The sequence below is a fragment of the Nicotiana attenuata genome, unplaced genomic scaffold, assembly GCF_001879085.1.
Source record: "Nicotiana attenuata strain UT unplaced genomic scaffold, NIATTr2, whole genome shotgun sequence".
NCBI lineage: Eukaryota > Viridiplantae > Streptophyta > Magnoliopsida > Solanales > Solanaceae > Nicotiana > Nicotiana attenuata.
Genome location: NW_017671524.1, coordinates 210642 through 235907, shown reverse-complemented (window position 1 = coordinate 235907; position 25266 = coordinate 210642). Strand labels below are relative to the sequence as shown.

General features: G+C 42.7%; 1 protein-coding gene across 1 annotated transcript; it reads left to right on the top strand.

Annotated features, from left to right (window-relative positions):
- Window positions 1-470: 470 nt before the first annotated feature.
- Window positions 471-7014, top strand: LOC109208794 (patatin-like protein 6). Its single transcript, XM_019371945.1, has 3 exons — window positions 471-2149; window positions 3767-4093; window positions 6343-7014. The coding sequence occupies exons 1-2, from the start codon at window positions 1007-1009 to the stop codon at window positions 4049-4051; spliced, it is 1428 nt and encodes a 475-aa protein (XP_019227490.1). The 5' UTR covers window positions 471-1006; the 3' UTR covers window positions 4052-4093; window positions 6343-7014.
- Window positions 7015-25266: the final 18252 nt, after the last annotated feature.

The following is a 25266-nucleotide window of genomic DNA, read 5'->3' as shown; positions in this document are numbered from 1 at the left end:
TACATGTTAGCCATTTGTATTTTTACTCTAGTTTTTTGCTATTATAATAATCTAATTGTTTGCCTTTACATTCTAGTTTGATTGGTAGTTTTTTTTGGTTGCTAAGTACAACAATTTATTTCATGTTAAAAATAATTATTTTTTAATTGATTACTTAAATTACTCATCACTATTTGGTTAAATCATCATCAATATATCTTGGTAAATAATATATTTCTCAAAGAGCAATTGGTTTGATAGCACTACGTTAAAAATATAGTCGCCGGAATATGTGTTCGGTAGTTTATGTCTCATATTTAAGAAAAAACCGATAAATAACCGAAAAATCGAAAAACCGACAAAAACCGAATCGATAAAAAATCGACTTAATTGATTTGGTTTGGTTCCAATATTGAAGAACCGACTTATTTATTTATTTTTAATTTTTTTAGGAAAAAGCCGATCCAAACTAAAACCATGGTTATAGCGACTCGGAGAGTGAGAGGTTTTTTTTAAAAGCCAACAGACATCCTCTGCAACTGCTATGTTATGTTGTTGCTTCCTCTTCATCACTTCCTTTGTCTTCTTTTGTTATACTTGCCCACCCCTTTTCTTCTTCTTCATTTGTTTTTGTTTTTGCTGCTCCTTTGATATCCGCTGCTTCTTTTGACGTTTCTTCTTCTTCTTCTTCTAATTATATAAATATATTTCTATATTGAAATACAGGATCTCCACTATCCACTTTTCTTTATTCCTCTTTGCCTTTTCCCTTAGTATATACACACTCAAAAAGAAACGTTTATTGGTCAACCTTCATTTTCACTTTTCAGATTAAATTTTTTTATCCGCTCCTCCCTCTCTTCCACAAACACACGTTAAAGTGGAGAGTCGGAGATTACGAAGCTAGCCTACATATATATGTTTACAAAAACAAGAACGACCCATTCATACATATGAAAATTTCTTCTGTCTGATTAATGGGAAATTGACAAGGATAAGTTAATTTGTACTGGGGTTGTGTTGAGAAATGGCGTGTAATCATCTAACAGATATGCAAGAGCCAAGCATAGATACAGATAAGTTAAGCTACGAGATTTTCTCTATTCTAGAAAGCAAGTTCTTATTTGGTTACGATGATCAGAAGCTTTGGATTCCTAAACAAATAGCTCCGGCAGTTGAACATCACAAGAACGTTAACGAAGTTGTGTTGACATCATCACCGGTGAGGGAGGGGCACGGCGTTCAGGCAATTAAAAATCAGAGGGGTAAAATCTGTATCCTCAGCATAGATGGTGGTGGAATGCGAAGCATCCTATCAGGAAAAGCTTTAGCGTCTCTTGAGCAGGCGTTGAAGGTTAAATCGGGAAATCCAGATGCTAGAATCGCCGATTATTTCGACGTCGCTGCCGGTTCAGGCGTCGGAGGAATATTCGCCACCATGCTCTTCTCTACCAAGGACCAAAACCGCCCCTTGTTTCACGCTGAGGACACGTGGAAGCTTCTAGCGGAACAAAGCAAAAAATTCTACCCTACCAAAGGTTCAAATTCCGGCGGTTTTCTCAGGCGGATTATCTGCAGCGGAGGCGGTGGTGGTTCGACCGATTCAGCCACGGCCGGTTTGGAGAAGTCGATGAAGGAGGCCTTTGTAGATAAAACCGGTCGAAGCCTCACGTTAAAGGACACGTTGAAACCGGTTTTAATTCCATGTTACGACCTTTCAAGTACGGCGCCGTTTTTGTTCTCCAGAGCTGATGCTTTAGAAACCGACAGCTTCGACTTCCGGCTATGGGAGGTTTGCAGAGCCACGTCAGCAGAGCCGGGAGTGTTCGAGCCGGTTTGTATGAAGTCTGTCGACGGGAAAACCAAGTGCGTGGCGGTTGACGGGGGATTAGCCATGAGCAACCCGACGGCGGCGGCGATTACCCACGTGCTTCACAACAAGCAAGAATTCCCCTTCGTGAGAGGTGTGGAGGACATTTTGGTACTTTCACTAGGGACAGGTCAGCTCCTTGAAGGAAGCTTTGAATATGAGCAAGTCAAGAATTGGAAGGCAAAAGACTGGGCTCGACCAATGGCTCGAATTTCTGGCGATGGCTCAGCTGATGTGGTGGACCACTCAGTTGCCATGGCTTTTGGCCAATACCGTAGCAGTAATTACGTGCGCATTCAGGTACCTATTGATCTTTTAATAGTTTATACAGTCAGCGTAAAGAATTTTAAATTTTTTATAATTATCAAAGGATATCTACAAGGGAGACTCCGTAAATATGAGATTTATAATCTTAAAATAAAACAACTTAGTTGTTACAGCAAATAAAGATAATCCGATGGGGGCACATTTAACTCTAAAATTTGTTCCAAAATTTTAGTAGTAGATATAGTTCATGAATGAGCTTGTAGATTACATGGGGGCCAGGAGAAAGGGGACAGGCTGGGGAAAGGTGTCTTTGGAATGGGAGAGGAGGAGGGGGTGGGTGGTTTGTAGGGGTGAGTCTAACCTCTAACCTGCGCCGTTTGATAATTTGGTCGTATGCAATTTAATTTCTTGAAGAATATTGACGCATAGACATCCATTTACAGGTTTTAGGATAATTGATAGTGTTGTTGTTGTGTGCAACTAGAGAAACTGTGCAGTCAAAATTGAGGCCACCAGGAACAATGTTGTCGTTAGCTAACAACTAGACAAACCCATTGGTTGGCGAGACTCAGACACAAAAACACACACTCTGTGTGTGTAACTGGGGAGAAGTGATCTCTTTTAAATATCAATTACAGAAAGGACCAAAAAGTTTTGGGGTGGGGGGGGGGGTGTGGGAATATTGGTTGATTTTCTTGGAATAAAGTAAGTTTTAGTAATGATGAAAAATAATGATAAAGATTAAATTTTTTCCACCTGGGAATAAAGGGGGCAGTACCTTCCTATAGTCTAACTGGCACTGGATAATTTGGTACCAGAAATTGGGAGTAATATCTTGTTGCTGGAAAGTTACTAAATCAAGAATGTGGCACTCTTTGCCAATTAGTACAGCAAAAATGTGTAGAGCTGTAGTTTTTCCATATTTTGCTAAGGATGATATTCATAATCAACACCATTTTCGTGACACACAGATTTCTGATATAAAGAGAACAAGAGAGTAGTTATGTTCTTTAACTTTTCTTGTGTCACCTAAATCTGTATGCTAAAGAAGAGGCTCTGTATCTCAAGGATGGTCCTCACTGTCATATTGATTACCAAGTACCTCTCTCCCAGCTATTTTGACCTGCCAATTTATTCTCTTACCAAATTCTTGTCCTCGAGACCTTGCTTTATTACTGTACTGCCAATGGTGGGGCTTGGTTTCTTTTTACCCTTTACAGTTTACTTATTGAAGAGGGTAATAGTGGATGTGGGTATGGAATTGATCAATGGAATGTGTGCCAGGAGAATACTATATGGAGAAGATTTAGATAATTTGACCAAATGAAATAATAATATATTGATGATCAATTGATCATTCCGAAGAATAAAGGGATAAGTTAAACAAGTCCCACACGGTTTATAAATGTCAGACTGAAAACTGTTGAGTTTCGTCATCAACTGATGCTTCTTCCAGTCGAGGAATATTTGCTTTCTCTATCTATCCTTTACCGATCATTAGTAAGTCTTAAAATGTTCTAAATTCAAACATATAAAGCTAAGGTAGAGTGACTTGTTGCTTTCAGCTATTACAATTTGTCTTTAACTTGGATGATATCTTAGTAAAATTAAATGGTCTTTTCAGTTTCTAAACTAATTTGATGATGGCAGGCTAACGGATCGAGCTTCGGTCGTTGTGGGGTGAATGTAGACGCTGACCCAAGTCCGAGCAATGTGAAAACGTTGGTGAAGATAGCAGATGAAATGCTGAAACAGAAAAATGTAGAGTCTGTGCTTTTCGGTGGCAAGAGAATTGCAGAGCAAAGCAATTTTGAGAAACTTGATTGGTTTGCTGGAGAATTAGTGCAAGAGCATCAGAAAAGGAGTTGTCGGATAGCTCCCACTGTTGCATTTAAGCAAGCTACACCAAAAGCTTCCCAAACATCTCTCAAATAGTAAACCAAGTCAAGCAAAATTTAAAAAAAAAAAAAAAAGAAGGTAAATTCTTCTTTCATATCCTTCCATTTGGTCTGATTCTTTTTGTGTATTCAATAATGGTGATAAATTTTTCCAAGTCAAAGCATGTCTGACCTAAGCTTGATGATAATGATATCAACTAGGACCCATAACACTAATAATTGGTATATTATGATATGAATCTAAGACCCTTTTGCCTTAGTAATATATACGTTAAGTTTTCTAAATCATAAATAAATCACGAGAAGATAATACATAGGGTGTTGTTTGTATGTTTGTTTGTATGTATACGTGGGCTCCGTCATATGTCATTTTCTTGCATGTCTTTCAAAAGATCAAACCCCTGATTAGTCCACCGACACTTAGTTGTTTCATTATAGAGATGGAGTTTGTAGTCATTTTAAAAATGGAACCCAAAAAAGGTTGTAGGGGACCTTATGGTCATTTTGGGAGAGGGAATGTATGGTATAACCTTGGGTTCATGGACACTGTCCGTAGTCCGGAAAGAATTAAAGGAAAGAAGGGTATTTGGAATATATAGGGAGTACTTTTTTCTATATCATGTTGTGGTTGACTGTTAGACAAAGCACATTCTTTTTCCCTGCTATGTGCCTTTCATGGTGTCACCTTTGCTTTTTTGAGCTGAAAGTTACACTATAGAGTGTTATTTCAGAGTGGTCACTATTTTACCTACTTCATCCACATTTTATTTTTCCAACTTATTTGTTCCTACAGCTTTTGGGAATATTTATCGGTTGATATACCCTTAGGGGTTGTTTGGTACGCTAGATGTGATGGGATAATGTGTGAGATTAAATTTATACCATGTTTGGTTGACGGTACAAATTTATAACTTTATATGCGTCATCCAAACTTGTTATAAATTTAATCCCAGTCTTAATACAGGATATCCCACCCCCTTACTTCATAAAAAAATACAGGATATTCCACCTTCTCTCACCTTATCGCATCAAACTCGGGATTATATTATTCCACCCCCAAGTCGGATAAATTAGCCCAGGAATTATAATTCCAGAATTATAATCTCAAAATAATTTAGTCGACGTACCAAATGACCCCTTAGGATCACTTGGGTTCGTCTAGGCAAGACTAGATTAGGAAACTACCTTTATCTCCTTAATTTGACTCCATGCTCAATGACTAAATTAACGCTATTGAGTAAATTGTCACAATCATTACATTAAAAAGGGTAGCCCGATACATAAGGTATTCTGTGTTCGCGTAGGGTCTGTGGAAGGGCCGCACCCAAGAGATGTGATCTAGACAGTCTACCTTAATGCAAGCATTAGTGACTGCTTTTACGGCTCGAACTCATGACCTATAGGTAATACGAAGACAACTTCAACGTTGCTCCAAGACTTTTCTTCATAAAAGGGATAGTCTGGTGCACAAAGCATCTCGTGTTTACGCAGATCGAAAGAAGAGCACCCCAAGAGAATGTGATGTAGAAAGTCTACCATGATGCAAGATTATCCTCTTCTTTATTACCGGTATTTTGAATTTAACTTACTTTGGTCACATCCTCTTTTGACTCAGGATTTCTTGTGCAAGTTGCAACTCTGTATAATTGAAGCGTGGGTGCAATGATTAGAATTAGTTAAGCGTAGTATAAACAATTGCATTAATGTTTTGGACACAATTATTAGGTAAGGGCCAATAAATCATAGTACAAAAGTCACTATTCAGATGGTGACTAGCAATCCTTGCTATCTGGCAGTTACTAGTAGTTACTTTAGTAGTAGTAGGAGAGTAGTACTTTTGAGTTTTGGACAGGTTTCTGAATTGTTTCCGACCAAATTCAACAGGGTTCAAAAGCAAGATATTCTTTTAGACTAAAATATAATTCGCAAAAGTGAAAAAAAAAGGGAAGTAATTTACCTGGTGCTGCTTTCTGTGAAAATATGAGTGCTTGTCCTATTTAAAAATTTGTGAAGTAACATGATTCACCTGGAATAGTTGAAATTTATGGATTAAAGCACCTACTTTTTGCCCCGTGCTTTTCCTTGTCGAGCATTATGGTCTGTCTTACTAGACATTACTGTGTTGGTAAAAAAATAAACATTTTTTTTTTCGTAAATATAAAAAATATTCTTTTTTTCTACGTTATTTAGTACGGTGATTTGGGTCCCAAGAAATAACATTGTCTTTGATACTAACTGCAATTTTTTTCCTCTAGAAAACTAACCAATGTACCATTATCATTCCTTTAATAGCTCATTAATATACCATTATATATATCTCCTATGCAGGAAAACAATGTGCTGATTAGGAAAAGAAAAAGAATTGAAGAAGATGGTGATGAAATAGCAGCTTTTACTTTTTTGGTATAGCTAGTAAAATGGGAAAGCCAATGCTTTTTCAGGAATTGAAATGAAAAAGACACTCAACTTAACTGTAAAAACAAAATGGGAAAAGATGGAACGGTTGAATGATCTTTGTTGGGATTCTTTTGCTTGCCAGAGGACAGGCATTTGTTTTGGCCATTCCTTCTTGATAGAGGTCAAAGACAAAACGAGTCCTTTTTTTTTTTTTTTTTTTTGCATTTCAGAACTTGGGGACAGGAAAGGGGTTGTTTCCTTTTAATTTCCTTTCTTGCCCTTGGTTTAGTAGTGTTATTTTTCTTCTTTTGAGTAATATATTGTGGTTGGATCTTCTGTGGATGGAGGGCATTATTGGGAAAATATCAGCCCCTTTTTCGTTGTTTCTTTTTCTTTTTTGGAAAGTAGGGGAAAAGGAAATTAGATGTTAGTTAATTATAGAAGTTAGTGTTTGTGGGAGAAAAAAATTGGAGATTAGCCTCTCTTTTCAAAAGCAGCGGACCATGTATCTCCTGAAATTTGGGTAGATGAATGGCCTTGGCCTATGCTATATTTCATATGTGGATTTGTATAAAGAAATATCAAACCATTTTAATTCCTTTTTGCCTGTTATATAGTATATATTTTTTAATGGAGAATCTTCAGTTCTAAGGTTTTTCCTTTCTTTACTTAGTCAACACGAGAACAATCAAGGCTAAATTGAGGACAATGACAAGTGAATCATTATTATTAAAACTCATGACGCTGTAAGTTAAAAGTATAACGTATTGATAGATTAGCATGAGTTTTATGTTTATTTGTATTATATTGTAAAAAAACATGACCTTTCAACGTAAAAATGCTAATAGATAAAACAAAAGAAATTGCAAAATTTAATGGCCTTCCCCCCTAACCATTCAAGTTAAGTCCCACGAGAATTCATATTCTTATGAATAATAGCCATCCAAGTGACTCTAGAAGTTGTCCACCTTTAACATAGAGATGTCTTGTTCGATCATGATTAAACTTGTGTTTTGAATATTAACTCCTGTGGAAAGAAAAGTAATAAACATTCTTATTCATTTATTTAGTCTTGCGTTTTTTGGTTACTAGAAACTTCCATAACCTAAGGGGTTGTTTGGTTTGGAACATAAGTTATGCACATGCAGATTAGTTATGGAGGCATTAATTATGCAAATTTTTATTATGAAAGGATTAGTTATACATAAATTATTATGTAGGGATTAATTCTTTTCAAATAATTAGTTTATTGTACTAACAACAAGTAAACATAATTTAAATATATGAATTTACTTTATTGAACAATATAAAAGTGTGTTTATGCAGATGTCACTTAAAAGGTGGCATTCTTGATCCCATTTATCATTCCAGTAGTTTCATAAGCTAAGTTCTGAAATAATACATTAATAAAATTTGCAGATAGAAAACATTGAAGTTATATATAGACTCCCTTATCAACAACAACAACCCAGTAAAATCTCACTAGTGGGGTCTGAGGAGGGTAGCGTGTGCGCAGACCTTACCCCTACCCAAAAGGAGTAGAGAGATGTTTCCGAGAGACCCTCGGCTCAAGAAAACAAAAAGAGACAATATATCAGTATTGTCAATAGATACTATAAGAATAATAACAACATCATAAAGACCAGAAAATAGATAAAAAGCAAAAGGAATAGCTAGTACATAGACCCGGCATTATGAGAAACAAAAAAGTAATGAGAATACAACATTAACCACTAGCAGTCTAAGACAAAAATCATATTAGACTAGCCTCACCTAGGTACAAAGTAGAAGTAGACTCAACTACATCCTAACCTACAACCCTAATACTTGACCTTCACAGCTTCCTATCAAGGGCCATGTCCTCGGAAATCTGAAGCCACACCATGTCCTGCCTGATCACCTCTCCCCAATACTTCTTAGGCTGCCCTCTACCTCTTCTCGTGCCTTCCAAAGCCAGCCGCTCACACCACCTTACCGGGGAAATTTGGGCTTCTCCTCTATGCATGCCCGAACCATCTGATCCTCGCTTCCCGCATCTTATTATCAATGGGATCCACACCCACCTTTTCCCGAATATCATTATTCCTAATCTTATACATCCTCGTGTTGTAACGACCCGACCGCTCGTTTTAAAAATCAACATTCTATTCGGTGGCTTAAGGTCTCGAGTAGCTTTGTATTGTGTATTATGACTTGCGTGTGTGGTTGGGCTCGGTTTTCGGATGATTTAGGATTTATTTAGAAGGATGATTCTCACTTGAAAAGCTTGAAGTTGAAAGAGTTGACCAAGTTTGACTTTCTTGTAGACGACTTTGGAATGATATTTTGATGATCCCAATAGCTTCATATAGTTATTTAGGACGTAGGCGTATGTCCGAATTCAGATTTGGAGATCCGTGGGTTGATTCAGTGTATTTAGCAAAAGTTGAAAAGTTGAAGGTTTGGAAGGTTGAGAGGTTTGATTGGGAGTTGACTTTGTTGATATCGGACACGGATTGCGATTCCGGTAGTTAGTATAGCTCCGTTGATTCATTTGGGACTTGCATGAGAAATTTGAGGTCATTCCAAGTTGATTTGATATGATTCAGCGCAAGTGGTAGAAGTTGAAAGTTCATTAGTTCATTAGGCTTGAATTGAGGTGTGATTCATAGTTTTGACATTATTTTATGTGATTTGAGGCCTCGAGTAGGTCCGTGTTATGTTATCCTCGAGTAGGTCCGTGTTATGTTATGGGACTTGTTGATATATTCGGACGGGATCTCGAGAGGCTCGGGTGAGTTTCAGGGTGGTTTCGGATCATTTCGAACTTGTTTGGAGTTGCAGGTTTCTGTTGTGCCTGGTGTTCTTCACGATTGCGAATATGAAGTCGCGATAGAAAAGTGATTCTGGGAGATCGGTGATTTTGCTCATCGCGGACGCGACGACGGGCACGCGAACGCGAAGGTTTAGCTGGTTGTTATCTGCGTTCACGTTGAAGGTTCTACGTTCGCGTTAGGGAATTGGAGGCTGGTGGAATGTTGCTCATCGCGTTCGTGAGATTTGGTATGCGTTTGTATACGGTAGAAATCGATGGGTCAATTTCACGATCATCAAGGCATCTCGAGGGTCCTCAGTGATCGACTTCGAGGAAGTGTAAGTAACGACCGGCCTCAAGGCAATGTAAATTAGTGGTCTCGGTGGATCAATGTGTAGTTCCCTAGGCGCACGGCTAGAGCTGACAAAGTCTAGTAGGCTAGCTCTGGCCCGTATCATGACATTAAATGGCTGTACCAGCCCCATATCTTTGTAATTAATGTATTTGTACCATGTTGGGATTCCCCCTGCTATATAAAGGGGATCCTTGTCATTTTGTAGACATCTGTTGCTCAATATTAAATACACATGAACATTCTCTCTGCTATCTAACAAATTTTCTTGATCTCATTACTTCCATTTATTGCTTATATTCATCGTGTTTTATTTATTGTTCTTCATTTATTGCTTATCATTGATCATCAAGAGCCGTCATTGAATCTATTATAACTATTAGCCCCTCAATCGACTGCCCACGGCAGGGTATAAGGCTCGACCTCTATGCCCGAATAAGCAAGCTCGAGGCCCCGCTCATCAGCCTATTGGTTTGGTTATCACCTTGTTTCAAGCTCTTATCTCATTTTCCAAGATCTTTGATTTCAGGTCAAAATGTCTAACTCAGTAAATGCACGTGAAAATGTGAATCTTGAAGACCATGGAGAAAATGGCGTTGACGTCCCAGGTGTTGGTGTACCACCACGAAACCCTGAGAATGCACCAGAACCAATTCCCGTGGACGCGGTCTCATGTGATGCCCAACACATCGATATAAGCTCCCACACTAACAGGAGCATGCGCCAAGGAGACCAACAAGAAGCTCAGAAAACCCCGGCTGGGGAAGAACGGGAGGTTAGCCTTCATGTTATTTTTGAAATGTTACAGGCACAACAGCTGGCGATCGCTCAGCTGCAAAGTCATCGGAAAACTCCCAGCACGGTAGCACCGGGGATGGCTCCCCTAGCCGAGCAGGCACCAGAGAGATCAAGCAACATCGGGTCGGCAGTGGACCCCGCCAGCGTAAAGATGCTCGAGGACCTCACAAAGAGGATCGAGTCGGGCGAGAAGAAGATAGAAGCCAACGACAAAAAGGTCGAGACCTACAATTCCTGGGTCGACCAAATTCCGGGCGCACCCCCGATCCTGAAAGGTCTGGATTCAAAGAAGTTCGTACAGAAGCCATTCCCACAGGAAGCTGCTCCGAAACCCATTCCAAAGAAGTTCAGGATGCCCGATCTTCCAAAGTACAACGGAACCTCGGACCCCAACGAGCACGTCACTTCTTACACTTGCGCGGTGAAAGGCAACGACCTAAGGGATGATGAGATCGAGTCCGTCCTACTGAAAAAGTTAGGAGAGACGCTTTCAAAAGGGGCGATGATGTGGTATCACAACCTGGCCCCAAACTCGATAGATTCGTTTGCCATGCTAGCTGATTCTTTCATAAAGGCACATGTTGTTGCCATCAAAGTAGCTACCAGGAAATCCGACGTCTTCAAAATCAAGCAAAGGGAGAACGAGATGCTGCGAGAGTTCGTATCTCGCTTTCAAATGGAACGAATGGAACTACCACCGGTCTCCGATGACTAGGCGGTACAGGCCTTCACTCAAGGTTTGAACGAGCGAAGCTCGGTAGCTTCGCTGAAGCAGAACTTAGTCGAATACCCAGCCGTGATTTGGTCGGACATCCACAACCGATACCAATCAAAGATCAGGGTCGAAGACGACCAAATGGGAGCCCCCTCGGGCTCGGTGTATCCTAACAGGCTTCCGGAAAAAGAATCAAAGCCGAATAAAGAAAGATACCAACCATACACCAAAGATAGAAGAAACGCCCCAAGGCGCAACATACCCCGCAATGACCGGAGGACGGACCGAGGCCAGAATCCTCGGGGACTTGTTAGCAGAGCTGGATTCGACAGACACGCAGGGCCGACGGATGCGCCCTACTTGTCGGAGTACAACTTCAACGTTGATATTTCGTACATCGTATTCACCATCAGTAAAATCAGAGACACCAGGTGGCCAAAGCCTGTACAATCAAACCCTTCACAAAGGAACCATAACTTAGTGTGTGAATTTCACAACACGCACGGTCACAGGACCGAAGATTACCGACAACTTCGGGAAGAAGTGGCCCGATTACTCAGCAAAGGTCACCTCCGGGAATTCCTCAGCGACCGAGCCAAAAATCAGTTCCGGGAAAGAGAGGCGACCAAAAAGAACGAAGCAGATGAGCCGCAACATGTCATCCATACGATCTTCTAAGGTGTCAGTGCCTTGCAGGAACCCACAGTCAGGAGATACAAAAACATCCCTCACCAGGGAAAAGCGAACTCGAGGCTCTTTCTCGACCCCATAACTACGCACTGGTAACTTCTTTTCTTGTGATTACATTTTAAATCAAACGTGTACTTGTGGATCCTGGTAGCTCAGCCAATATTATCAGGTCGAGGGTGATAGAGCAGCTTGGGCTTCTTGACCAAACTATGCCCGCCTCTCGAGTTCTCAATGGAGTCAACACGGCAAGCGAAACAACGAAAGGGGAAACCACCCTACCAGTCAATGTGGCCGGCACAACCCAAAATACCAATATCTCCACCATCAAAGGAACTGAAGAATAAACAAACAGTATAATAGTAACCACGAGGCATGCTCTCAGCTGTACCCGAATGAACAAATGAAGGACCCTACCGTGTCCTCGGAGCAAATACCGAAGCCTATTGAGGCTCAAAGCGCCAGCGCCACTAAGGTATAACCATACCCCTTTTTTAATTTACACTTCCCACTAACCTTTGTGTAGGTGTCCGACTGAGACAGTCGAAGCGCTAATCCAGCTCGAAGGCCTTAATTTTTCAAAAGTATGCGTTGCACTCTTTTCCTTCGACCGGGTTTTTATCCCAAGAAGGATTTTACCGGCAAGGTTTTTAACAAGGCAATATCTATATGCTGCCTAAGGAAAACTTAACAAGTATTCAAGGCTTCATTTGCAATCAACCTCGTATACTGGGGGCATCCCCCTGGAAGGTCACCTACTCGAAGAATCCAGGATGCGCTAAATGGGGTCTCGATAGGAAAACAATGTACCAGGCCAAACGGTCGAACGAACCGTGCCCGCATAGAATAACTGAGCCCTCAACAACAAAGACATGTATACTTGTACCAAGTAATCAAAGAATACTTTTAAAAAAGCATTTTGCGCTTCAAAGAAGCTCGGTATTTTTGCAAAAATGCCTCCTCTGTCAAAAACGTCCTGAACACTCGGGGACTGGCGTCAACAACTCGAAACAATGCGACTCCCGGGTCGGAGCTCCAAACTCATAAGCCCTCGATGAGGCAACACAAAAATCAAAAAATAACTCCAGAGCCAAAAACGTCCCGAACACTCGGGGACTGGCGTCGAAAAACTCAAGGTCACATGACCTCCGGGTTGGAAAACTCCGAAATCATAAGCCCTCAATGAGGAAACACCAAGTTTACAAGTAATGGCTCCCGAGCCAAAAAACCCTCGATGACTCGAGGACTGTCGCCAATCGCCACCCCCATCGACTTATCAAAAACCGAGGCCATAAGACCACATACGGCCAGCCTCGGTCTCGTAAGACCTACATAAGGCAACAACAAAAACTGTAAGACCTCAAAGGCATGTAAAATCTATAAGACCTCAAGCAAGGCATGAACCACACTTGTACCAAGTGACAATAACTGTAAGACCTCAAAGGCATGTAAAACTTGTAAGACCCCTAAAAAGGCATACCCTCGATATAGATGCCAAAACTACTTCACTTGGGGGCTGAAAGGCTCCGGCCAAACACAATGACTACGGTCATAAGGCTGTACCAGCCAAACTAACGCGACTCTAGGACGCCCGACCGTCGCTATAAAATCACAAGCCTTTAATTACTTCGAATATACTTTGAAAAGAACCGGTTAAACAGGCTACCCTCGACATAGGCAAAAGAGCTTCAACCATGTCAGCTCCTAACTACAGGTTTCGAGATACTCAGCCTCCGAGCCAAACCTCTCGAGGTGCTCGATCATCGCCATATAACGGCTCACAATCGAGGTTTTATCAATCCGTCGAAGAGTTGGGCAAACACAACTTCAAAAGTCCTTAACGAGGGAGAAATATAGCCTATATTAGAGGTCGCATCGACCCAATGCGTAAGAGCCACTGTCGCCAGCCCATATAAAAGGTCGTACCGACCTAAAGCGTAAGAGCCACTGATGCCAGTTTACATTAAAAGGTCGTACCGACCCAAAGCATAAGAGCCGCTGACGCCATCTTACATTAAAAGGTCGTACCGACCCAATGCGTAAAAGCCTAAGGGCCAACTTTAAATTCAAAAACTTGAGGGTCAAATGAGCTCGAGTCGAAACCTGATTCGGAAACTGAACCCAAAATAGTTAACTAAATATGCCTAAGGGCGAAAGCATAAGAGCCTAAGATGCCAACTTACATTAAAAGGTTATACAGACCAAAGCGCATAAGAGCCTACGGGCCAGCCTAATAAGCCCTAGGGCCATACTATGAATCCAAGGATTCCTTTTAACTCGAAGACCAGTTCTTCTTGCGGATGGCTAATAAACATCGAAGGGTACATGAAAAATAAAGTTGCAAGATTTCTTTTTGTACACATATGTGAAAGAATACAAGCTCCATTTACAATATACTTTGAAAGTGCTATATACAAAATCAGCAAAGGAAAGGCTTAATCTACGTCCCTCTCGGGGACTACGACCCATCGGTCTCTTTCTTGTTATCTTCGACATTGGATAGAAAGAACTTAGCGTCGTACTCGTCCGCCATTGCTTGCTTTATCTCTTTCAAGAGATCAAAGCCCCTAACATGAATCTCCTCGAGGGTTTCCCTCCGAGATTTTCACCGTGCATACTCCAAGCTTCTGCTCTCACGGTCGAGAGCCCTTCTCAGCTCAGCTCGAGCATCAGCAGCGTCCTTTAAATAGACCGCCACCTTCTTGTCAGCCTTAGTTCGGCTCATTACGGCTTTGGCCCTGGCATCCACGATCTCTGCCTTCATCTTTAAAATTTCCGACTCGAGCCTTGCAATCATGCTCGTTCGGACCGGGCTGTTCACCCGAACGTTCCAGAACTGCACCTCAAGGGCGGAAGCCTTGGCCAAGGCATCCTTCTGGGTCTCGACCTGAGCTTTTAGCTCGTCGTGCTCATGCTTAATCTGGACAAATTCGCCCCAAAGTCATTCCAGGTCCTCATTTTTCTGTGCAGCTGAAAGAGGAAAATATTAGCCTGCGAAAACAAAGGTTGGAGCATGCATTAGCTCAAAACAAAGGTTACCTGTCTTTTGAGACAATCCTCTAGTTCCTACTTCGATCCGCCTTATAGCGCAGGCACGCTAGCTCGTCTTCCTTTTTCGTACAAAGAAGCCTAAGGTATTTCTCCCCATCCAAAGCTTTCCGTAGCTTGGCTTCACGACGAAGCAGCTCGAACTTAAGCTTGTTAAAGGCCTGCAAAAGAAAGCTCAATAAGAAAGACGCAAAACTAAAATGAGCATATACCAGCTACCACAACTTACCATGGAACTAAGCCGCTGAGCCTCACCAAAGGTCGAGCATACATCCGACGGCTTAGTCCCCCCCAAAATGCCTTCGGTAGGAGAAGAGGGAGGCGCCGGATGACCCTTATCCCTCGAAGTACCTTCGACGGAAACGAGAAATGTTTTCTCGAGAGCAGAGGCCTCCGAAGCCGGAAGATCGGCCGACTCGTCTCTTTTGAACCTCAGAGATGGACTCGCCCCGCCGCGAGCATCCTCACACCTCGAAGACTCTTTCTGTTTATTATCAATCCTCGACCCCGAGGTCGGGAATTTCTCCTTCTCCCCCAGGGGACACGCCTTGATCTCGAAAAAACCTCCAACACCTGCGACGGTAGAGTTAGTGCGCTAAAAAGAAAGTACCTTCTTGAGGAAACAAGCCCTAAGCACTTACCAAGATGCTTTGCCTCCCATCTCCCCTTGGACAGGTCTCGCCATTTGCGCTTATCATAGGTCGAGCATGCTGCCAACTTACGAGACCATTCAGCCAGCTCAGGAACCTCGTCCGGCAGCCAAGGAATCGCTGGAGTGAATAAAATAAAAAAAATATACGTCTTTACGAAGCTCGTCCCCACTATGGACAAAGCAATAAAATTACAAGTATGCCACTTACGTGCGAAATTCCATTTCTCAGGAAATGGCAAAAACTCTCTAGGGATAATATCGACTGTCCGTGCTCGAAAAAACCAGCTCATCCACCCTCGGTCCTCGTTCTCTTCGTCGTTAACGACAGGGGGCCGGGTGGATCGACGTCGCAGAGTAATCAAGCCCTGGTAATGTAGAGGCAGATATAGCCTAACGAGATGGCTAAGGGTGAATTCAAGTCCGGCCTTGTCCGCAAAGTACCTAATCATCAGCACTATCTTCCAAAGGGATGGGTGAACCAGCGCCAGGGTAACCTGATACCTCCTATAGAAATCAAGCACGACCTTGTCAGGGGAGCCTAACGTAAAAGGATACGTATACACATTCAAAAACCCCTCGACATGGGTCACAATGCTCTCCTTCGGGGATGGTACCTACAGTGCCAATTCTTCTCCCCATCCGCAGTCTTTCCTAATCATCTCGAGATGTTCTTCCCCTATTGAGGAGATGAACCTCGATGCATGCTCCTGATGCCCTTGAGCGTTGGGAGGTCTCTCCGACGTAATGTCTCTCCTCGAGACAAACCACCTCGAGGTCCGCTCGCCAGATACCGGCGGTGTACTACCGATCGGACGCGGAACAGAAGCAGAACTCTCCTCTCCTTGATGAATGAATTTTGATGTAGCAGCCATGGCTACGGTAAAATAGGAAGAGGGGGATGAATATTTGGGTGAATGCTCTAAGTTGAAATGACGAGAGAACTACAGCAAAGAACAAAAGTTCTATGAGAGGGATAGTTACCCAGAGTAGCAGAATCCCCCGTTAAGAAATGGGCGAACACATATATAGAGCCAAACGGCGGCTGCTCGCCTATCCAGAAGACCAATTAGGTCTGGCCATGACAACACCACTTTTTGGAAATGTACAGGTGGGACCATCCCGAGGGCCCCACTACCGTGTCGCATGAATAATTCCGTCACGAGGTGCTCGGGGAATATTAAGACCCCGAGGGTCTCTGCTATTATAAGCATCGACTCCAAAGAAGCCATCGACATAACCTCGAGATGGTGCCCGATCTCGAGAGTCCCGATTGCCCCCAAATATGAACTCTTAAGAGTCGACATCAAAGTTCGAAGACTGAATTCGCATGATCGCTGAAAAATAAAGAATGCAATGCTGGAAACAAAAAACCTTTTTTACATTACCAAAAATATGTTTGTAAAGGGCACCTTTACAAGACCCGTTTCCCCGAGAATACATGCACAAAAATAAAAGAAAAAAAGAAAAGGAAAGGCGACACATGCCTACTCTTCGTCGCCACTGCCCTCTGAACCATCTCCGGGACCTTCATCCAAAGTGACTATGAGTGCCAACTCTTTCTCCAAATCTCGGGCCTCCTCGATCTTAGCTAAGAGATTGGCACCCTCAACATTGGATTTCTCTAAGGCTTGCCTCCTCGCCTTTGCGCGAACGTAAGCGACAATCCGAGTCAGCTTCTGCTCGGCCTCCTCCATATCTCTCGGGATAGCTGATTCGCAGTAGCAGCGTCTCTCAGATATGTTGCGGCATTCTCCTCGACCTCGAACTTGGCCGCAAATAGCGCGACAACCTCCTCTCGAGCATTTCGGAGAAGACCCTAGATTGATTCCAACTCCAAGGTCCCAATCTCGTTTCGCCTCCTCAGCTCGAGGATCTTCATATTCATAGCAGCAGCTTCTTCCCGAAGTCGCTCCGCGAGAACACCCTTCTGCCTGATTTGCAAAGGAAAAGATAAGTCGGCAAACATCGAATTATGAGAATGGTGAACGAATTTATGAATAACAAGCTACCTACTCGGCAAGGCCAGCCTTTTATCGGAGCACTCCCTCCAAATTCGCCCGAAGCTCGTTTAACTCCTCCTCCTTCAGGGCAGACTAGGCCTCCAACTCCTGCAATCCCGAGGTGAGCTTCTCAAGCTCCTTCTCACGGTATGAAAGCTCACCTTGGCGCCTAGAGAGGGCGTGATCACATATCTTCTTAGCCTACAACGAAACAAAAGAGTCAAAAAAAATGAGGAAAAGTACTTGAGACTAGAAAAGTGTACATAAAAAGCTATCACCTTCTGCTGGAATCTCTCCGCCTCCACGATAGCGTTGGGAGCGGCGAGATCAATGTCCTCACTAACATCTACCACGCCATCAAGGAAGTTGTCAAGCTCATCTCCCCCTTCGAGCCACGTTGGTAGCGTTCGGGTCCTGAGCGTCCCTGTATTCCCCGGGTGAGAACCGAGGTCCTAAATTAAGGCCACCCAGGGCTTCGATATCGCCAAGGGGAAAACCTGTCCCGAAAAGCTCCGGGCCCGGACCCTTCAGAACCAGCAGCAACGGTCTCCTTGACAAGAACCGCACCACGTTCGACCAGGGGCTCAGGGATCGCGTTCGCACCCTCCTCGAGGGTCTCTACCATACGGGATCGACCTGAATCGAACATTCCCGATTCAACGGCCTTTGGTCGGGATTCTTGCGGGACGTCCGTGCCCGGCGTCGTCCTTTGTACCAAACGGTATTCATCATCATCGTCGTCTTCATTCCCAGTACTGGGACTTGCTCCGGAACCCGAAGCCAAGGTCCGGGCAGCAGCTCGAGGCTTGCGTGGTTTAGGTTTCTTTGCCAAAGGAGAATCAGCAGCTGCCTTTTTCTTCCTCTTCTTGCCCTTATCAGGCTGCGGAGCCTCTACCTCGCTGTCGGGAGGCGGTCTTATCTACACTCCATCGCCAAGGCCTGCGCGGACATAGTGATGAAAATTTATCAGCACGGAGAATATGGGGAAGAAATATAGAAATATGATACAGGTGGCAAGAAGAATTTTACCATGATTCTTGGCCACCCACCGCATTTTAGCCAGGTCGGGCCAAGACCGCCCGAGAAATGGGAACGCAACATCTAATTGCCTAATCCATCCCGGCAAATCCTGGACCGCTTCGGGATACCAAACGGTAGCTGCGTAAACGTAGGGGAGATCATTTTTTGGAAGGAAGGTAAGAAGACCATAAAGCATGTTCGAAGGAGGGGTACTTACGCTGCATATTCCACTCCTCCGGGAATGGCATCCTTTCGGCCGGGATGATGTCTGAGGTTCTCACTCGGACAAACTTGCTCATCCACCCTCGATCCTTGTCCTCATCAATGCTCGAGAAAAATGGGTTCTTGGACCGAGGGTGAAGCTTAATCAAACCTCAATAAAGTCGAGGGCTATACAATATGATCAAATGGTCAAGGGTAAAGGTCGTACCCACGACCTTGTTGGAGAAGTAACGGAGCATGTAGACTATCCTCCAGACAGATTGATAGATTTGGCCAAGCGTTACTCGGTACTTGTCATAGAAGTTGAGGATAACCGGATCTATCGTCGGAGAAGAAGGGTTTGAAGAATCGACGGGACCCAAAGTGAACGGGTATGTATACACATAAAGGAAGCTAGCCTTGTGGTCCGTTATGCTCTCGTCAGGACGGGGGATCTCAACCAGCACTGCCTCCTCGCATCGACAGTCTTTATTCACTTTTCATATATTGGTCACAACACTAATATACCGGGACATGTGTTCGCATCGGCCCGGTGTAGATGAGGGTCTATCAACGGAAAAATTGTTTACCGTGTTGAACTCGGTAGGGGTACACTGTTCAACGGTGGGTATCACTTTGGGATTGCCTTTGGATGTTCGAGACGAAGAGGTAGCATCCTCTTTTCAAGGCACTGTTTTAGAGGTCTAGCCATGGTGGTGGAAAAGGCCTTTCTGGGAAAGTAAGTAAGGAATCAAGAACGGAAGAAGGAGGAATATGAAAGGGGATGACCTTGGCCCTGAAAGCTTGAAGATGTTGTAAAAGTATGAATTATCAAACTACTGATGTATTTATAGAAGCCATATGGGCAGCGGAAAGGATGAACCAATAGCGGTTCGTGGGCTTCTCGATAGTCGTATTGACGTCGACCCTTGTGCGGCTTTCGAGTTATGGCATTTAATGCTCTGATGTGCTGACGTCATGATGGTAATGCTTAAGGAGTAGGAGTTCAAAACCGTTCCCTCTCACTTCGCTCTAGGAAACGCGGGGACTATCTGTATACGGTAGACATCGACGGGTCAATTTCACGATCATCAAGGCATCTCGAGGGTCCTCAGTGATCGACTTCTAGGTAGTGTAAGTAACGACCGACCTCGAGGCAATGTAAATTAGTGGTCTCGGTGGATCAATGTGTAGTTCCCTAGGCGCACGGCTAGAGCTGACAAAGTCTAGTAGGCTAGCTCTGGCCCGTATCATGGCATTAAATGGATGTACCAGCCCCATATCTTTGTAATTAATGTATTTGTACCATGTTGGGATTCCCCCTGCTATATAAAGGGGATCCTTGTCATTTTGTAGCCATCTGGTTCTCAATATTAAATACACAAGAACATTCTCTGTGCTATCTAACAAATTCTCTTGATCTCATTACTTCTATTTATTTCTTATATTCATCGTGTTCTATTTATTGTTCTTCATTTATTGCTTATCATTGATCATAAAGAGCCGTCATTGAATCTATTATAACTGTTAGCCCCTCCATCGACTGCCCACAGCAGGGTATAAGGCTCGATCTCGAGGCCCGAATAAGCAAGCTGAGGCCCCGCTCATCAGCCTATTGGTTTGGTTATCACCTTGTTTTCAAGCTCTTATCTCATTTTCTAATCTATTACTTAACATCTGTTGCCTAAACAACTAGCATAAAAATAGATCACATATTTTTAGAACCACAAAATCAAATATAATTGTAATTACCATTTTCATAGTAAACAACATTCACGAAGGCTGGCCAAATTGTTCACGCGTTCGCGAGGTGTTTTCAACAAACGTGTAGCTCATTTCCCTGGGCAGTGATTTTGTGCTCCGTGATCGCGAGGCGTGTTCCGCGATCGTGTAACAGGAATACCTGGGAAAAATTATAAATATTCTATTTCGAGGGCTTTTGTTATTTTATCAAATTTTGAGTTGTGGATCTTGGATTTTGGCGATTTTGGAGAGGATTCTCACCATATGGATTGGGAAAAGTATTTTTGGCTCGCTTTTGAGTGAAATTAGTATGGTTGGACTCGTAATTGAATGAGTTATCGGAATTTGTAAGATTTGTCGGGTTCCGAGGTGCAGGATCGGGGTTGACTTTTGATTTTAGTTGAAGATCATAACTTTATTATCCGCATTTTGTTTCTCTTGTATTGTTTGTTAATATTAAATTATGTTTTGCTAGATTTGAGCTGATATGAGGTGAAATTTAAACGGAAAATATGTTTTGAGTGATGGATCAACATAATTGAGGTAAGTATCTTTCCTAACTTTGTGTGGGAGAAACTACCCATTTAGGTTTTGGGTGATAGTACCATTTGAATTATCTAGAAGACGTGTACACGAAATGACGAGTGTGTACTGATAAGTAGGGATTTTGACTACTTATTTGCGCTCTTTTACTTTCGTTTTAGACCAAAATTACTTAAAGGTATTCCCGAAAACTAATGAAATGTGCTTGCTTGAAAGAGTGTTGTAATATGAGCCAAAGAAATGAAAATCAAATCAAGAAGGTGTAAATTTGGACAAGGACCAAAACAAGGCTAAAAGGGGCACATTGCGGACCGCAGAAAAGTGAGTGCGGCTGCAGAAGCTAAGGGCGACCTCTGACAAAATTTCAAGGCAAAATACGGACCGCACAATTCTAGTGCGCTCGCAGAAGATGAAGTTCAGAGAATTGTATTTTTGGGCCATGAAGAAGTGCGGACTGCACCATTATTGTGCGGCCGCACTCATAATTGTGCAGTCCGCAGAAGAGAAGAATCAGAGAGCCATGTTCCAGTTCAAGTTCAAGCGTGCAGCCGCACTCAGAATTGTACGGTCCGCACAATCAAATGAAGTGCGCCCGCATCCCGCTTTTATGCGACCGCAGAAGGCCCAGTTGACCAGTCAAGCTTAGAGTGCAGACCACACACAGAATTGTGCGGCTGCACAACCTCTGCAGGGGCAATTTTGTCAGATATTTTCAGCTTAGTATAAATAGAACTTTTTGTCATTTTTAGGTTAAGTTGTATTACTGTAGAGCACCTGAGTCGTTTTTCTTTACTGTTTTGAGTAATATTGTACTAGATTAGCTTCTAAACATTAGATTTTCTTTCCCTAATCAATTATTATGCATTCTATCTTAATTTATTCTTTAATTTCTTCATTTTTCATGATTAGCTAAATTTCTAGCTAGGGTTGTGGTCCAACCTTAGTGTGGCTACTTAATGGGTGTTTGATTTAGGGCTTGTTTGTGATATTTATCCTAGTTCTTTCTTGAATTCAAGAATTAATGGTTGCAAATATTGATTCATGCCTAGTTGACTTAGTCTCTACTTGAAAAAGAAAGAATAAGTCTAGGAAAACTTGGCTAACAAGAAATTGGGTTGAACTCAAGAAATTGATAGCCCCAATTAAAGGGTCAAATCTAGAGATAGTAAGACCCGACTTGAGCATATATCAATTGTTTTGTGCAATACCCATTTGGACTTGAGAAAGCCAAATTGTGCAAAATCACTCAAACTACCGAGAGATATAGAGTGGGTAATTGTGTGTGATTGCTATATTACAACCCCGACCAATCAAACTTGCCCTAGAGCTTATAACCCGTTAGGTAACCACCTAGGTGGAAGTCATGACTCTAGATCTTTTATCATTTGAAAAATAACCAAAACCAAAAATATTGTCTTCTAGTTTTGTAATTGCAATCAATAGCTTAAAGTAGAAGTATAAAACAACAAACAAGAATGTGGAAGTGTAATTTGAGGCACATCATACAATTATACTAAATATATACCTAATCTCAATTCTAACTCTCTGTGGATTCGACCCCAACTTGCGTTGGGTTTTATTACTGCATCGATCGCCTCACTACCTATATTTGTGGTGTGAGTTGGGTGACATCAATTTTTGGCGCCATTGCCAGGGAATTAAACGGATTTAGCTATTTGTCTAGGTTTTTGTATGATTTGTCTTCTTTTCCTTCCGAGTCACTAACTTTGTGTATGAATTGATTATAGGTACGAGAATGGCTCTCAACTACGAGCCCATCGGGAATGTGCCCTAGGGGGAGGAAGTGGACCATGATCAAGGAGATGTGGTTCTTCCCGAACTTCAAGCAAACAGGCGAGGCCGACTATCTCATGATAATGTTCCCGTCCCTCCCCCACCTCCACCAAGAGCGGCGACACACTGACAATTACCAAACGAGGGTTATGCAAGTGCTACTGTCCCGCCCCGCATTAGGGAGGGAAACTTCCAAATCACTAATGTGATGCTTACACTACTTGAGCAACGGGGATTCTTCACCGAGGCTCCGAGTAAAAATGCTTACAAGCATCTCAAAGGGTTCGTTGATACTTGTTGGGGAAGCAAGCAAACAAATTTCTCCGAGGATGCGCTGCGGTTGAGGCTATTTCCCTTTTCTCTACAGGGAAAGGCATTGGACTGGTTTGAGAGATTGCCCAATCATTCCATCCACACATGGGATGAGTTGGCGGAAAAATTCATTGCCAAAGTCTTCTCTCCGAGACATATGGCGACACTTCAGGATGAGATTCTTGCATTCAAGCAAGAACCCAATGAGCCATTGCACGAGATTTTAGAAAGATGTCCCATGGTTAAAGAGTGCCCGAATAATGACATGACCGAGGCCATGATCCAACAAACCTTCTACATGGGGTTCAACACAACAAATCAGTGTATAGTAAATCAACTCCCCGGTGTCAACTTCATGAACACGCCTTATGCCGAAGGTTGTGAAATTCTTGATGAGATGGCGGATACCTCATCGGCATGACAAAGTAGAGCCAATGTTCCTCAAGGTGACCCAAATGTCATTCACCTACACAAGGAACTACATGATCATGGGCAAGCTAGTGCCGAGTTAACAACCACAATTAACCAATTGGCCAAAGCTTAGCTTCAACAAGTTCAAGGGCCGAAACAAGTGAATGCGATGGAAGGTGTAAGTATGATGATGAACAAGAGAAGCCAACAAGGTCAACAAATGCAAAGCCGTCCGGAACAATTCATGCAAGATGATAGTGGTTATGATCAAGGTGATTTGTTCAATGAGCAAGAAGAAGAAGTTCAATATGTAAACAATTATCAAGGCCAAAGAAACAATGCTCAAGGACAAAATCAACAACTATGGCAGTCAGTAGGAAATTGGAACAACCAAGGCCACCAAGGCAATTTGAGTGGTGGTAACAATAATCAAGGCAATTGGAATAATCAAGGTAACCATGGAAATTGGGGAGGTAATCATCAAGGAAATTGGGGCGGCAACAATCAAAGCAATTGGGGAGGCAATAACCAAGGAGGGTGGAACAACAATAATAACCGGGGCCGGGTTTTTAGAGGCCCCCGATTTTCCAACAACCGAGTAACCCACCCCCCTATCCTCCTCAAGGTCCGAGCTCTTCTAACAATGAGATGGGTAGAATTGAGAATATGTTTAAACAGATGATGGAGAAAAATGCCGACTCCGATGCTCAAGTAGTCTCTCACAACATTTCTATTCGCAATTTGGAGGTTCAATTAGGAAAAATCTCGCAAGCATTGAACACTCGTCCTAAGGGGGCACTACCTAGCAATACGGTGGTGAATCTGAAGGGTGGGAATACTACAGGACATGCTATGGTCGTGACTACTAGAAGTGGAAAGGTGGAGATGCAACCACCTCAAATCAAAGAAGAATTATGGATGAAGATGTTGTGGTTCAAGAAGATGAAATCCCAAGTAATGTGGTTCAAGCTAATGAAGAAGTGAGAATTGACATTTATGAAAATGTGGAGGAGACGCAAGAAGAAGTGAACCCATCTAGGGAACACATGATAGACATGCCGGAACCGGTAGTGCCAAAGGCTAAGGCGCCAATGCCAAGGCCTCCTCCTCCATACCCTCAAAGGCTTGCAAAGCAAAATAGTGAGAACCAATTCAAAAAGTTTATTGATATGATGAAGAGTTTGTCTATTAATGTGCCTTAGAACAAATGCCGGGATATGCAAAATTCATGAAGGACTTGGTAACCAAGAAGAGATCGATGAATTGTGAAACAATTAAGATGACACATCAAGTGAGTGCAATTGTGCACTCAATGGCTCCTAAATTGGAAGATCCGGGCGCTTTCACAATCCCTTGTACTATTGGGAGTGCCGACTTTGCCAAAGCCTTATGTGATCTAGGGGCAAGTACCAACTTGATGCCCTACTCGGTGTTCAAAACTTTGGGAATTGGGCAACCAAGACCCACATCAATGAGGTTGCAAATGGCAGATCATACAATGAAGAGACCTTTGGGCATTATTGATGATGTGTTGGACTACGAGGTGCCTATCATTTTGGGTAGACCTTTCCTTGCTTCGGGGAAGGCTCTTGTTGATGTGGAAGCAGGTGAGCTCACTCTCCGGGTGGGTGATGAAAAGGTGGTCTTCCATGTGTGCAAATCTATGAGGTAACCGAATAGTAATGAAGTTTGTTCGTTCGTGGATTTTGTCACCGACATGATTATTGATGATGCTAATGCCACAATGAATGTTGAGGATAATTTGGAAGCCGTTTTGCCCAATCT